The sequence below is a fragment of the Lygodium microphyllum genome, chromosome 26 (assembly GCF_053477565.2).
Source record: "Lygodium microphyllum isolate KBCC chromosome 26, Lygodium_microphyllum_v1.1.10, whole genome shotgun sequence".
NCBI lineage: Eukaryota > Viridiplantae > Streptophyta > Polypodiopsida > Schizaeales > Lygodiaceae > Lygodium > Lygodium microphyllum.
In genome coordinates, this window is record NC_141160.1 from 47,386,238 (window position 1) to 47,399,860 (window position 13,623).

General features: G+C 42.0%; 1 protein-coding gene across 1 annotated transcript; it reads right to left on the reverse strand.

Moving 5' to 3' along the window:
- Positions 1-296: 296 nt before the first annotated feature.
- Positions 297-1,359, reverse strand: LOC148013234 (pentatricopeptide repeat-containing protein At2g33680-like). The gene is made up of 3 exons (XM_087667859.1): positions 1,113-1,359; positions 864-1,006; positions 297-551 (listed from the first exon to the last, which is right to left on the reverse strand). The coding sequence occupies exons 1-3, from the start codon at positions 1,357-1,359 to the stop codon at positions 297-299; spliced, it is 645 nt and encodes a 214-aa protein (XP_087523985.1).
- Positions 1,360-13,623: the final 12,264 nt, after the last annotated feature.

The following is a 13,623-nucleotide window of genomic DNA, read 5'->3' on the forward strand; positions in this document are numbered from 1 at the left end:
TTTTCCTTCCCTGCGCCCCCAGGCCCTTCCGACACACATGCTTTCTTTCCCCTTTTTCTTTTCCAGGCGGCCTACAATAACCCCCCTTTTTCTCCTGCTTTTCCAAAAATTAGTCGGCCAATTTCAGCATACGTTGTAACAAGTGCATTCCAGGAGACTGTATCTCGATCTGGCAGCCTGTGAAACACTTGTCGTGCATCTCCTAATGAACAGCATTTTGTGTACATATCGACCAGAGTGCTGTCCACATAGACATTTCTTTCTAACCCATAAAGTAGTAACTCCATGTGCAATTCTCAGCCTAATTGCAAGGCAGCAATAGAAGCACAAGCTTTAAGGCTGCAAATAAATGTGACAGAATCAGGGCAGATGCCTTTCTGCCGCATTTGCTGCACACAAATCCCTACTTCCCTGGAATGTTTAGGTTCTGCATACCCTTGCATAGGATAGGCTGTACTGAACCTATCCAAAATGTCTTCAGCACTATCATCCCCTGTGAAAGGCATCCTGTGATTACTAGATTCCAAGCAATGGTGTTCCGATTCTTCATTCTATGAAAGACATTGCAAGCCTCTTCTAGACTGCCACATTTTACGAACATATCAACAAGATTACTCTTGATCATTATGTCTGATTCGACTCCATTTCTGATGATGATATCATATATTAATTGCCCTTGCTTGACAGCTCCTATGTTGCTACAAGCTCAAAATATATGAATGAGTGGTGATATCCATGTTGATGCACTCATGTTGCATTCTTTCAAATAGTTCAAACACAAGGACATCTTGCTCCTGTTGTATATATCGTGCTAGAACTGAATTCCAAGAGACCACATCTTGATAAGGTAATCTGCAAAATACTGAGTATGCATCCTCAATATAACCAAACTTGGCATACATATCAATGAGAGTGTTCCCACTCACAAGATCAAACTCATTGTCACCATTCATCATCCAGTCATGTATCATTCTACCTGTTTCTACAACCCCTAAGTCTGTACATGCTTTCAAAACACAAGAAAAAGTGAAGTTGTCTACATATCTCTATGCTCCCTATTGTCCTGCAGCCTTCCAAAGCACACACTAATGTGGTTTCATCTAAAGCAACACCTTCTACTTTCATTTGACTATACAGCTGTAAGGAATTTTCTCCTTGGCCCTGCTCTATATAGGTTGAAAGCATTGTACTCCATGACATGCTGTTTCGAGCAGACATTCCGTCAAACATATCTTCCACTTCCACAATGCTTCCACACTTGCTGTACATATTCAAAATTGCATTGCAGAGAAACATGTCTGAAAGAAAACTGCACTTTTGTGCATCAGCATATGGTAGGTTTCCATACTTGGCATACATGCCAACTAGAGCATTACTGATAAGTTCCTCTTGCTCCAACCCCCTCTCCACTATACTGCCCACGTAGAACAAAAATGAAAACACAACTAAGTATGTACAAAATAACAAAACACACAACTTTTGGGTGGATTTCACACCTCGGATGCGCAGCAATACGACATCCACCCCCTCTAATCCTGCGCATCCTCCGGATGGGCCAACTACCCATGATCATTATCATCAAGATCCACGAACAGATCAATCTCTTCATTGTGTATTTCCGGTATTTCAACAAGATTATCTGTCATATCATCTGTCTCTTCCACTGGAGTTTCTTCTCGTTGCTCTCTTGCAAATTCTTCCAATGCATAATCCTCATCATCTCTTTTCTTGAAAATCTTGATTCTTTTTCCTGCAATAGGTACTCTAAGCACTGTCCCATCCAATTCTATCAACTCATATGTTGCATTATCAAAAACATGTCTGACTATGTACGGCCCAAACCATCTTTTCACCATTTTTCGAAGTGCAGTATGCTGATTTTCAAGACTGCTATCAAAGACTAATACCCAGTCTCCCTCTTCTATTGCTCTAGGCCGCAAGCGATGCCTACTGTCAAACCTGTCCTTATTTCTTAGTCTAGCAACCTTCAACCTGTCAATAGCTAGCTGAATATCCTCTGGTCTTCTCTCCAACTGCCGAATCCGAAGAGCTAAGAGCTCCTCTCTCATCAAATCCTCTTGCCAAGGTAAAACTGACCAAGTTAAAGCACAAGTCTCAGTCATGGCATAACTGGTTTCTGACCATACATCAACTCTGCAGGCATATATCCTGTGATAACACTGTGAGTCGTACGATCAGCCCACAAAGCAAATGGTAGAAGTCTCGGCCATTCTCCAATCCGTCCTCTGCATGCTTTGGCTAATGCTTTCACTATTGGCGGATGCCCTCTTTCACTCTTCCCATTTCCCTCTGGATTGTATGCTGTGGTTAGAGCCAACTTGATTCCTAGTTGAGAGAAAAACTCCCTAGCTTCATCTGCATCCAATTCACCGTGATCTGCAATGATCTTACCCACACAGCCATACCTGCAGAAAATTTCTTCCAATAAGAACTTACACACTGCACTAGTGGTCTTCGTTCTCAAAGATCTGCCCTCAACATGATTGATAAGATCCTCTCTAGCCAAAACAATATATCTCATCTGCCATAGACCCATAGGCATAGTAACCAAGTCAACTGCCCACTTATAATGAATGCATAGCGGATAGGTCGGATGAAGCTCATCTCGATGACGCACGACCGAATACATCTAGCAGTCTCTGCAAGTCTCTACAAAGTGAGAAACATCTCTATACATGCCTTTCCACCAATATTTCTCCTTGATTTTCTCATAAGTAGCCCACACTCCTCTATGACCAGCCCAAGGACTCTCATGAAACTCCCTCATCACCTGTAACTGTGTCTCTCTATCGCAGACAACCCGCAAAGGTAATCCACCTCTTTTCTTCGGATGCTTCCAAAGAAATCCGTCCTTGAGAAAATAATCGTAGGCTTTTCTTATGATCTTCTTGAACTCTTCATCTGTCCATTCATCTCTTTTGCTTAGTGTACTAAGGTACTTGCCAATCTGCAACCAATCTCCAACATAGAGTTCTTCTATGAAAGCCACAATATCATAGACATGGCAAACATGATCAACCATAGCGGCTGAAATTTCTGCATCATCCTCTTTTGCAAGTAGTGTCTCCTCATCATCATATTTGGCTCTAGACAGCATATCTGCCACTGGATTATCCTTTCCTACTATGTGTTTAAATTCTGGATTTAATGACTTGATGTATGCAATCCATCTCAGCATAGCTATATCCGGAGTAGAGCAACTCGTAATCATACCTATCAATGGCAAGCAATCTGTCTCTACCACAACTGAAGCTCCAATAAAGTACTCCTTGTCACATTTAAGAGCCGTAACAATCCCCAGTAACTCCCTCTTAATTTGCGGATATCTCCTCTGTCTCTCGTTTAGGACTTTCGCCCCAAACCGAATAGCATACCTGTTTCCATCTGCATCATCTTGACCCACAGCCCAACCTATGCCAATTGGACTAGTGTCAACTGTCAATACAATAGGCCTTCCGCAATTATAATCCGCTTTCCTGAGATTAGGAGCAATCTGCAATAACTTCTTCAATTTCCGCATGGCTCTAGTGTGGCTCTCATCCCAATAAAATTTCTGCCCCTTTCGAAGTAGCTGATATAAACAATCTGCTATGTGTGCAAAATGGGGTATCCAAATCATATAAAACACACAAGCTCCAATGAATCTCCATACCTCTGAAGTGGTAGAACAATACTCTGTAATCTTGCCTATAGCATCCACCTTCTCAGGTGAGGGTTTCCTACCATAATACCCACACATATGTCCAACAATGACAACCTCATTTACTCCAAAAATAGATTTTTGCCCTGATAGTGTCAAGTTCACTTCTTCCAACTTGGCCAAAATCTTTTCACAAGCTAAAATATGATCAGCCACAAAGTATCTGCATCCCTGCTCATTTAGACTCTCATTCTTCTCGTCTTCTGCACACCCCTTAATGGGCACATCATTCAAGAAAGGCATGGTAAGCTGAGGTATGTAATCACGAAGGACCTTATGCATGGCATTCATCATATGCGCAACTGAATTAGTGGCACCTTGAGGCAAGGTACACATCCTGACAAGCCCAATAGGAGTTCTCATAGTGGTTATGTCCCTGCTTTCCAAAGCCAGCTGAAACTGATCATATCCCGAATACAAATCACCTAAAGAATAGATGGCACGTCCAGCAAATGCTTCTGCAAACTCATCCACAACTGGACCTATACCAACATTCCTGATAGTAACTCTGTTTACTGGCTGCATGTCCTATATAAATTGGAGAGTACCATTCTTCTTTGGAACCGTAAACCACCTATTTGAGTATGGTGCAGATGAAGGCTCTAAGATTCCCATCCTGATTTTCTCATTCAACAAATCAATCAGCTTTGGCAGGTGTGCCTTAGGCACTGGAATAGGTCGGAGGTTCCATGGAATATGAGGAATATGCAGCCCTAAACTCTAGATGCTGAAATATTTCAGCAGTAAACTCTGTTGGCTGAAAGTTTTCAGCCCTCTCTGTCTTTATAAGCTGATCATAATCAGCTGGAAACTCTGTTTGCTGAATTTCTTCAGCACTCAACACTTTTTGTTGAGCCACCTCAGCCTCTGACTCAATCTGTGACACCAAATGTGCAATTTCATGAAACATGTCCAGGGATTGCACTAATACATTACTATCACAACTCTGCATATCAGTTTTCAGCATATTTTCCATCTCTGTCATCGTATCCACACAAATCATACTATCATACATCCCATCTATGTGCTCATCATCCTCTAAAATTCCTGCATTTTTCAAAATTTTCTCCTTCCTACATATGTACTGCCTGACAGCTCTAGGCAACTTAGAAGTCTTCTGATAACTCATCGAACTGTTTGCTAAAATCCCAACAAAACCTGAGGAGAAAACATTGCTGCCAGGAGGCGAGAACTCCAATCTCCTCTGCTCTGTACCACTGTCGTCTCGCGAAACGGCGGTACCTAATGAAAACCCGAATCCCTCACAGTGGGAAAAGGTGCATCTCTAAGAGTATCCTTGTTTCTAACATGGTTCACACATAGAGTCATAAACTGTACTGCTCTCATGCCATCTTTACTCCGAATCCGTGCATAGGCAGATCCATCATCCATTACCTTTGTTTCCATGTGCATCTCTGTGATGAACGGCTGTCCAAGAATTATGGGATAAGAGCATGAATCCTGCACAAAGAAATGGAAATCCTCCTCTACATCTCCAATAGAAACCCTGACACTAGGACAGGCAGCATACAAATCACCTGCAGTGTTGTTGGCGGCTCTCATATGCCACCCATGCTCTACATCCATAGGCCATCTATTACTTTCATAAACTCCATGAACTATGAGATTAATATTTGAACCATGATCCACCAAAGCAACATAAGGCACTTGTTTCTCTCCAATTTTTACCATCGTCTCTGTAGTTGCCCTAGCCCAATGACTCCGCGAAAAGTGACTACGCGGTATCAAGACAGGCTCATCAGTTTCAGCATAATGCATAGGTTGAACCCTCTTCTCTATCTGCGGAAAAATAGAAGCATTATCAACCATAACCTCATCCTCATCCTCATCCAACTCCCCAATCAAAACTCCCTGTGTATCAGTAGTAGGCAATGCATGTCTTTTCCTCTTCAAGACCTCTTGAAACTGATCTTGAAACTCTTTTTTTGAGATGCCCAAAACCTCAGAAATAGTAAAAGTCACCTCACTGCCAAGTATCTTGTCATTAAAGATTTTCTTCATGTATGTAGATGTCTCAATATCAGACATCAATCTAAACCCTGGCTGCTTTCTCTCTCTAGGCTCTTGCCTCTTTTCTTTCTTCTGAGCATCTTCCATCTGTCGTTCTGGCCCTGGTCTCAAAGACGGTCCTGCAGTAGGTGGAGTAACAAACTCACCCCCTCTAGTCTTTTTAGCTGCACTTGGATTTTCTTCATCCCTCTTACGCTTCTCCTCAACAAGTACATCTGCTCCCTGAGACTTAGCCAAGTAGGCATAAATAGTGTACCTGTCAACAGGGGAATCCCAACATGTCTCACATCTGATGCTAGAGCCTGCACTAGTCAAAACAGTTTGCTGAATTTTTCCCTTGTTTGCCGTCTCCATAGTATAAGTCCATAATGCTGACTGATTCTCTGATCCTTTCTCAATTTGGACTCCATATGCAGAAGCATCTCCTCTAGCTGCCGCATAAGAAGTACGCGCAGCCATGTCATCCACTAACTTCTTCATTCCGCCTTTCCCAAAGTTGGTAGCAAGCGGAGCTCCTGTTTCAGTCAACCAAATCTTACCATCTTGTCCCCAAAATACCAAATTCTTCCTCCTTGCATCCTGAAAAGATTCACAATCCCTGCAATGCTGATGGTCCGTACTATCACACCAAATACATCTTCGATCTCTCCTAGGTGCATTAGGAGCACTCCTAGGTGCAGTAGGAGCACTAGAAGAAATAGTAGGCAGAGTCGAAGCAAACTGCTCTTTCAATTTTCCCACCAATTCTGCTTTAACTGACTCTAGTGTCAAATCCGTTATGCCTTTGATTATATCATCAAGAGAGGTAGGCACTGGCAGAGTGGATGGTTTTGAAGCAGAAGGAGCCGGCATCCGTCTTGGAGCAAGAGGAATAGGAGGAGTAGAAACAGTAGGCACTGGCATAGGCCAAGAAACTGGCTAAGGAAGAGAAGAAATAACAAGGATAGAAGCAGGCAAAGGAGCAGAAGACGGCGTCGGTGTTATAGATCCATTCTGTAAGCAGGTCTTCCATATCCTCCTCTTGGTCAAAGTCGAGACTGCATCCTGGGCGTCTTGCCAATCCGTTTTAAGACCCATAGGCTTTGTGCGATCCTCAAGAAGTTCTCCTAATTCTTCCTGAAGAGCAGGATCTGCAGCTTGCAAGAAAAGCTCAACTTTCTCAACATCCAATGCTCTTTGTTCAATGGCATCAAGCTGACTATACCTCTCTTCAAATTCTCGTATCAACTCTGAAGCAGCTAGACCTTTGTTTGGCATGTAGACCCACTCTCGGAATGATCGCTGTGTAGCCATCCCAAAGTCCTCAAGGAAATACTCTTCTTTCAGGGCCTTCTTAAAATCTTGCCAATGTGAATTTTGAATAAAAAGATCAGTCACTTTTGCCCTCAAGGTGGGTGTGACAAGACGAAGGAAATACTTACTCATAAGTCCAGTTGGTACTCCAAAAAATCCCATCTTGATCTCATATGTCTTCAAATATGCTGAAACATTACGGCCATCAAATAGCTTCTTCTCATTTTCAACTGCTTCAATCGCCTTAGTCGCGCTAATTGCATTCTCCTGCTCCGAATATAGTTGCCTTTGCTGAGACAACTGTTGTTGATGTAATTGCTGCTGCTGCTGCATATACAATTGTGTCTGCTGATTTTGAAGCTGCATATACATGGACATATTCTGCAAAATCTGCTTTAGATCATCCGTTGAACTACTTGAAGCAGCAGTCAATGATGGAGCTGAAGTAGAGGACGTAGCAGGAATCGTAGAAGAAACTGAAATGGATGCTGAAGTATCTCCCATCCTGAAATTTATGCGATGCCTTCACGTCGGGTTCACCAAAGATGTCGAAGGATTTTCGAAAGCAAAGTCGCGACCACAGAGGACCTTGACTAATTTCAGGATAGAAGATCAATCAAGCGAGATCACGATTCAATTTGAAAGAAGGTCACCTCAATTTCGGATAATGGCCCTATAATCAACTTGTTCAACATCAACAACTTTAGCTTCATAAAGGAAACAAATCTGATTTTTAAACTGGCTGCTCAAAAACTGAAGTCCTTCACTCCGCTTGTTGCAGAAGCTTCAAATCATTCCTTGAAGAATATAAACTGCTTACTCATAGACAACTAAAACAAGATTTCGACTGTTCCCCTCTGCAGAAATTATCTGCTATACAGAACTTGTCCACAATAATAGCATTAAGATATCAAATACAACAGCACCATCAAGATGTTCCTCTCTACTGCGACACCAAAACAATGTGTACACTGAGCTCCACAGTGGTGGCAGATCAAACAATCAGCTTGAAAGAATAATGGCTAGTTTGAAAACAATGATCAGGAAAGCCAAACCAGAATCCATCATATATATATGAAGCAAAGGGAGGTTTGCACAGCTTCCTAAAGTGGCAGAAGAGATCCATTAACATCACAAGTATATTCCAAATGCCCTCCTACCCCCCCAAGCTTACATACATGCACTGCGCAGACCTTTTTCACTTGATTTCTCTCTCAGAACATCTGTCATGGCTGTCTGTAATGGTGCAACCCGAACTTTGAGAAGACGAGTTTTGTGAAACACCTTAATAGCTTAAAGGGTCCCGTCTATTAAGTTGCGATGTAGAACCAGTTTTCCGTAGCTCCCACCACCAATCGCACACTGTCTAACAAATTCATTCAACATCTTATTTCCATCAATATCCTTTACATAACAGGCCTTGAAGAAGGTTTATTACATCTGGGTTTGAAGCTTCTAGTACATCTTGCAAAGTATCACCAATGAAAGGGTAGCTGCCAAAAAGCATACAGTAAAGTGTGACTCCCAATGCCCAAATATCTGCTGCTTGCCACGATATGTAGAGCCAGAGCAGCATTCAGGTGCTGTGAAAATAGGTGTACCTGGGACCTGTGTATCTCATCATTGTTTGGCTTATGCAAAAATTCATCAATTTTGATCCTGCCTTCCCTACTTACAAGAAGGTTCTCGGGCTTGATATCACCATGTATGACATTCTGCTTGTGAAGGTACATGAGTCTTTCAACAACATCTCCAAAATATCACCGGGCAGTAGCTTCTCCAATTCCTCCAGAAGCCTTTGCCAGAATTCTGCCACTTAGAAGTGCAGATAGCTCTTTGATTTGCTGAAGTAAGAACGGCGATCACAGAAAGGACTTCCTCTTGAGAGTTGAGACATTATGGGCAATCTCAGCACAGAACTTCCTGTTATGCATCATCAGAAGATCTAGCTCAGCAGAGTTGTGCACCAAGAACTTCTTAAATCCATTGGGAAGGACATGTCGAGTCTTCTTGTTCTGTCCTTGATGTGCTTAGCCAGAAATTGAAGTGTTCCATGAAACTGCATCTTGTTGTAAGGATTTGTCAAATACACTCTGCCCATCCACCAAGCTTCCACACTTGCAATACATGTCAATAAGTGCATTGCCAACATAAATAGCTATAGCAAAACCATATTCTATAATGTCAGCATGAATAAGCTTACCCTGTTGCAAAGACTTGCTGCCACTGCAGGCTTTAAGGGTTGCGACAATTGCATGACATCTGTCTTCTCACCAAATTGTCTCATCAAATGAAACAGTTTGATAGCCTGCTTGTCTTGGCCAAACTTGGAATGTGCAGATAAGATTGCAGTCCACGCAGAGGTGCCGGGATTTGATAATCTGGCTGTACACAATTCAAAAAACCCATGTATTCATGGTTCTTGAGCTTGATGATATCATCACGAATCCCATAGCCGCCCAAGCAGACTGCACTGATAAAAATAATCAATGCCAAGATAAAAACTATCACTGACGCCGAAGAACGTAAAAACTTTCTGAAGCACATACTGAGTTCAGAAACCTACTGCTGCATTTACTACAACTAGATAGAGAGCCAAAAGCACTGAAAATCGATGGAGCAGATAATATTCTATCCCTGACATTGAAGAGGAGAAAGCACGACCAAAATAACTGTCGCCCTTGCCACCTGGGAGCAACTCCTAACTCCCGGAACCCCCTCTTTTTTTCGTTTTTCTTCATTGCTTTTTCCTTCCCTGCGCCCCCAGGCCCTTCCGACACACATGCTTTCTTTCCCCTTTTTCTTTTCCAGGCGGCCTACAATAACCCCCCTTTTTCTCCTGCTTTTCCAAAACTTAGTCGGCCAATTTCAGTATACGCTGTAACAAGTGCATTCTAGGAGACTGTATCTCGATCTGGCAGCCTGTCAAACACTTGTCATGCATCTCCTAATGAACAGCATTTTGTGTACATATCGACCAGAGTGCTGCCCACATAAACATTTCTTTCTAACCCATAAAGTAGTAACTCCATGTGCAATTCTCAGCCTAATTGCAAGGCAGCAATAGAAGCACAAGCTTTAAGGCTGCAAATAAATGTGACAGAATCTGGGCAGATGCCTTCCTGCCGCGTTTGCTGCACACAAATCCCTATTTCCCTGGCAAGTTTACGTTCTGCATACCCTTGCATAGGATAGGCTGTACTGAACCTATCCAAAATGTCTTCAGCACTATCATCCCCTGTGAAAGGCATCCTGTGATTACTAGATTCCAAGCAATGGTGTTCCGATTCTTCATTCTATGAAAGACATTGCAAGCCTCTTCTAGACTGCCACAGTTTACGAACATATCAACAAGATTACTCTCGATCATTATGTCTGATTCGACTCCATTTCTGATGATGATATCATATATTAATTGCCCTTGCTTGACAGCTCCTATGTTGCTACAAGCTCAAAATATATGAATGAGTGGTGATATCCATGTTGATGCACTCATGTTGCATTCTTTCAAACAGTTCAAACACAAGGACATCTTGCTCCTGTTGTATATATCGTGCTAGAACTGAATTCCAAGAGACCACATCTTGATAAGGTAATCTGCAAAATACTGAGTATGCATCCTCAATATAACCAAACTTGGCATACATATCAATGAGAGTGTTCCCACTCACAAGATCAAACTCATTGTCACCATTCATCATCCAGTCATGTATCATTCTACCTGTTTCTACAACCCCTAAGTCTGTACATGCTTTCAAAACACAAGAAAAAGTGAAGTTGTCTACATATCTCTATGCTCCCTATTGTCTTGTAGCCTTCCAAAGCACACACTAATGTGGTTTCATCTAAAGCAACACCTTCTACTTTCATTTGCCTATACAGCTGTAAGGAATTTTCTCCTTGGCCCTGCTCTATATAGGTTGAAAGCATTGTACTCCATGACATGCTGTTTCGAGCAGACATTCCGTCAAACATATCTTCTGCTTCCATAATGCTTCCACACTTGCTGTACATATTCAAAATTGCATTGCAGAGAAACATGTCTGAAAGAAAACTGCACTTTTGTGCATCAGCATCTGGTAGGTTTCCATACTTGGCATACATGCCAACTAGAGCATTACAGATAAGTTCCTCTTGCTCCAACCCCCTCTCCACTATACTGCACACGCAGAACAAAAATGCAAACACAACTAAGTATGTATAAAATAACAAAACACACAACTTTTGGGTGGATTTCATACCTCGGATGCGCAGCAATACGACACCGTTTCAAAGGAGTGGGATTTCATACCTGGTAGATTCGCATCAAACTCATCCTGATGAAGAAGGGCCTCTGGGCCATTACCACCGGAAAAGAAAAGAAGCCTCGTGATGTGGACCTTGTTGTCACTTGGAAAAATAATGATGATAAGGCTCATGCCATTATCAAACTGGAGCTAGACGGCAGCTATATCCACTATGTGGTTAATTGTGAGACTTCACAGGATACATGGAAAAAACTTGACACCTTGTTTGGTACACAGCCTAAATCATCAAAGTATGGTCTCTTTATTGAGTTTTTAAGGCTTGAAATGAAGTCCAGCACATCACTTGCCACACGTCTAAATTACATGAAAGGATTTCTAACATAACTTGCAAGAATCAACATTAAAATGGAAGAAGATGTTTGCATCGGTGTTCTACTTAAGACTTTGCCTCTCGAATATAATAATATATCAATAAATTTAATCAACATGCCAAACCCTAAACTTGTTGATATCCAAGCATCACTGATAGAGGAGGAAAAGAAGCTAAAAACTAAGGAAGAACCAAGCACCTCTAGAGATGAACATGCATTATATGTTGGCAACATGTAGAAAGGCAAGAAGGATAAGCTCTTTTGTGACTTCTGCAAAAGGACCAAACCCATTGAGAAGTTTTTCCACGCCAAAAAGAGGTCCCAAAAGGCCTATCTAGTTGCAATCAAAGAAGAAGAAGAAAACAGAGCAAAGGAAGAAGAAGAAGAAGAAGATCACCAAGAGAAGGACAAACCTCATCACTCCTTCTATTCAGATAGACTTTTTTAGCTCTGTATTTCCTAGCCTTAATGCCTCAGACATAAACTTGTAAACTCCTTAGTTGGCCATGTAGTATAGCCTCTGTATACTTTGTGAGGCCCCTGCTACAGCCTCTGGATGTCCATCATATTTGTGGTACCCACACTTAGTCTTTTTTACAACAGCCTCTGGAGTTTTGCCATATTTATGGTGTGCCCACACATTGCAGGTGTTGCTTTCACTAAAGTCTAACTACAAGATATAGACCTTATACCGACGTTGAAAGTGACAAAAATGTTCATAAAGAAAATATCCCTGTCGTCGCAAAAAGCGTCGTTATTGGCGACGCCATAGAATAGTCAGTATTAGCGTCGTTATCAGCATCACATTTGTGACACTAATACTGACGCATAACGACGCTTTACGACGTATTTTGCGACACTAATAGTGACGCATGCAGTAAATTTACGACGCTAATAGCGACGGTAACATGGATTTTTTCTTTTTGGTGGCAGGGCAATAAGCTGCCCTGCCACATATAGCACTATGTGCTTTATTTGGGCCATACAAAATAGTTTCAGAAATGTATATAATGCTCGTGTGAATAAAGAAAAAGTGTACTTAAATCATAACACTGATACATGAAATAAATATATGATCGCATAATGAAAGCAACCGGTACAATCATGGCAAGATACTAGTACTATATAGAAAATGTCTACACAGATCACATGACCAAAAAAGAAGGGTGTGTGAGCTCCAGGGATCCAAGGGTGAGCTATAGATCATCACCATCTGAAACCTCATCCCGTCGCAAAGGAGCATCGAACAAAATCTGCAAAAAAAGAAACAACTATACATCAGTCCACAATACAATAATGCAAGACTAATTAAACATGGTAACTATGGACAAGAAAGATGAGTGACTTACAAGCAGTGAGACCGTGCCTCTCTGCATATTGAGTCTCAAGGCCGGTGGGATCGCGATTTGTAATGGAATGCTGCAAAGAAAACAAAATACAACTATTAGAAACACGATTGTCAGTACATTGGATATTGTAAAAAAATAAGCATGCAAAACAAAATAAAAACTTACAAAGTCCTCTAGATATGTCCTATGGCCGCCACTCCCAAGATGATGGACCACTCCGGCCTCTAGTCGTGCCCTCGTCGCCTTACACTACTGCCTCCAACGTCCTGGAGAATCTATAGCCTCCTCCCTGAGTCGGCGCCAGTCGTCCACGTCTAGCCACTCAGGCTTTGAAGCCCCACTCTTGAGTGCCTTGCATGCGTCTGATCGTTTGTGTGACATATATGCACACATGCACTCCATCATCTAGTTCGTAGAAACCTATCTACTGCGGCTGGTACCAGAAACTCCTCATGCAAGGATGCTACTATGTAGTCCTTCCTCCCCTCCAACATGTTCTTCCAATGATCCAATACGTTGTGCCGAAAAACTTATTGGCACAACTCTCTCATGCGAGCCATCACCCTCCTCTCTTCATCATTCATGATGATGGCTCCTGACCTATCATCTAC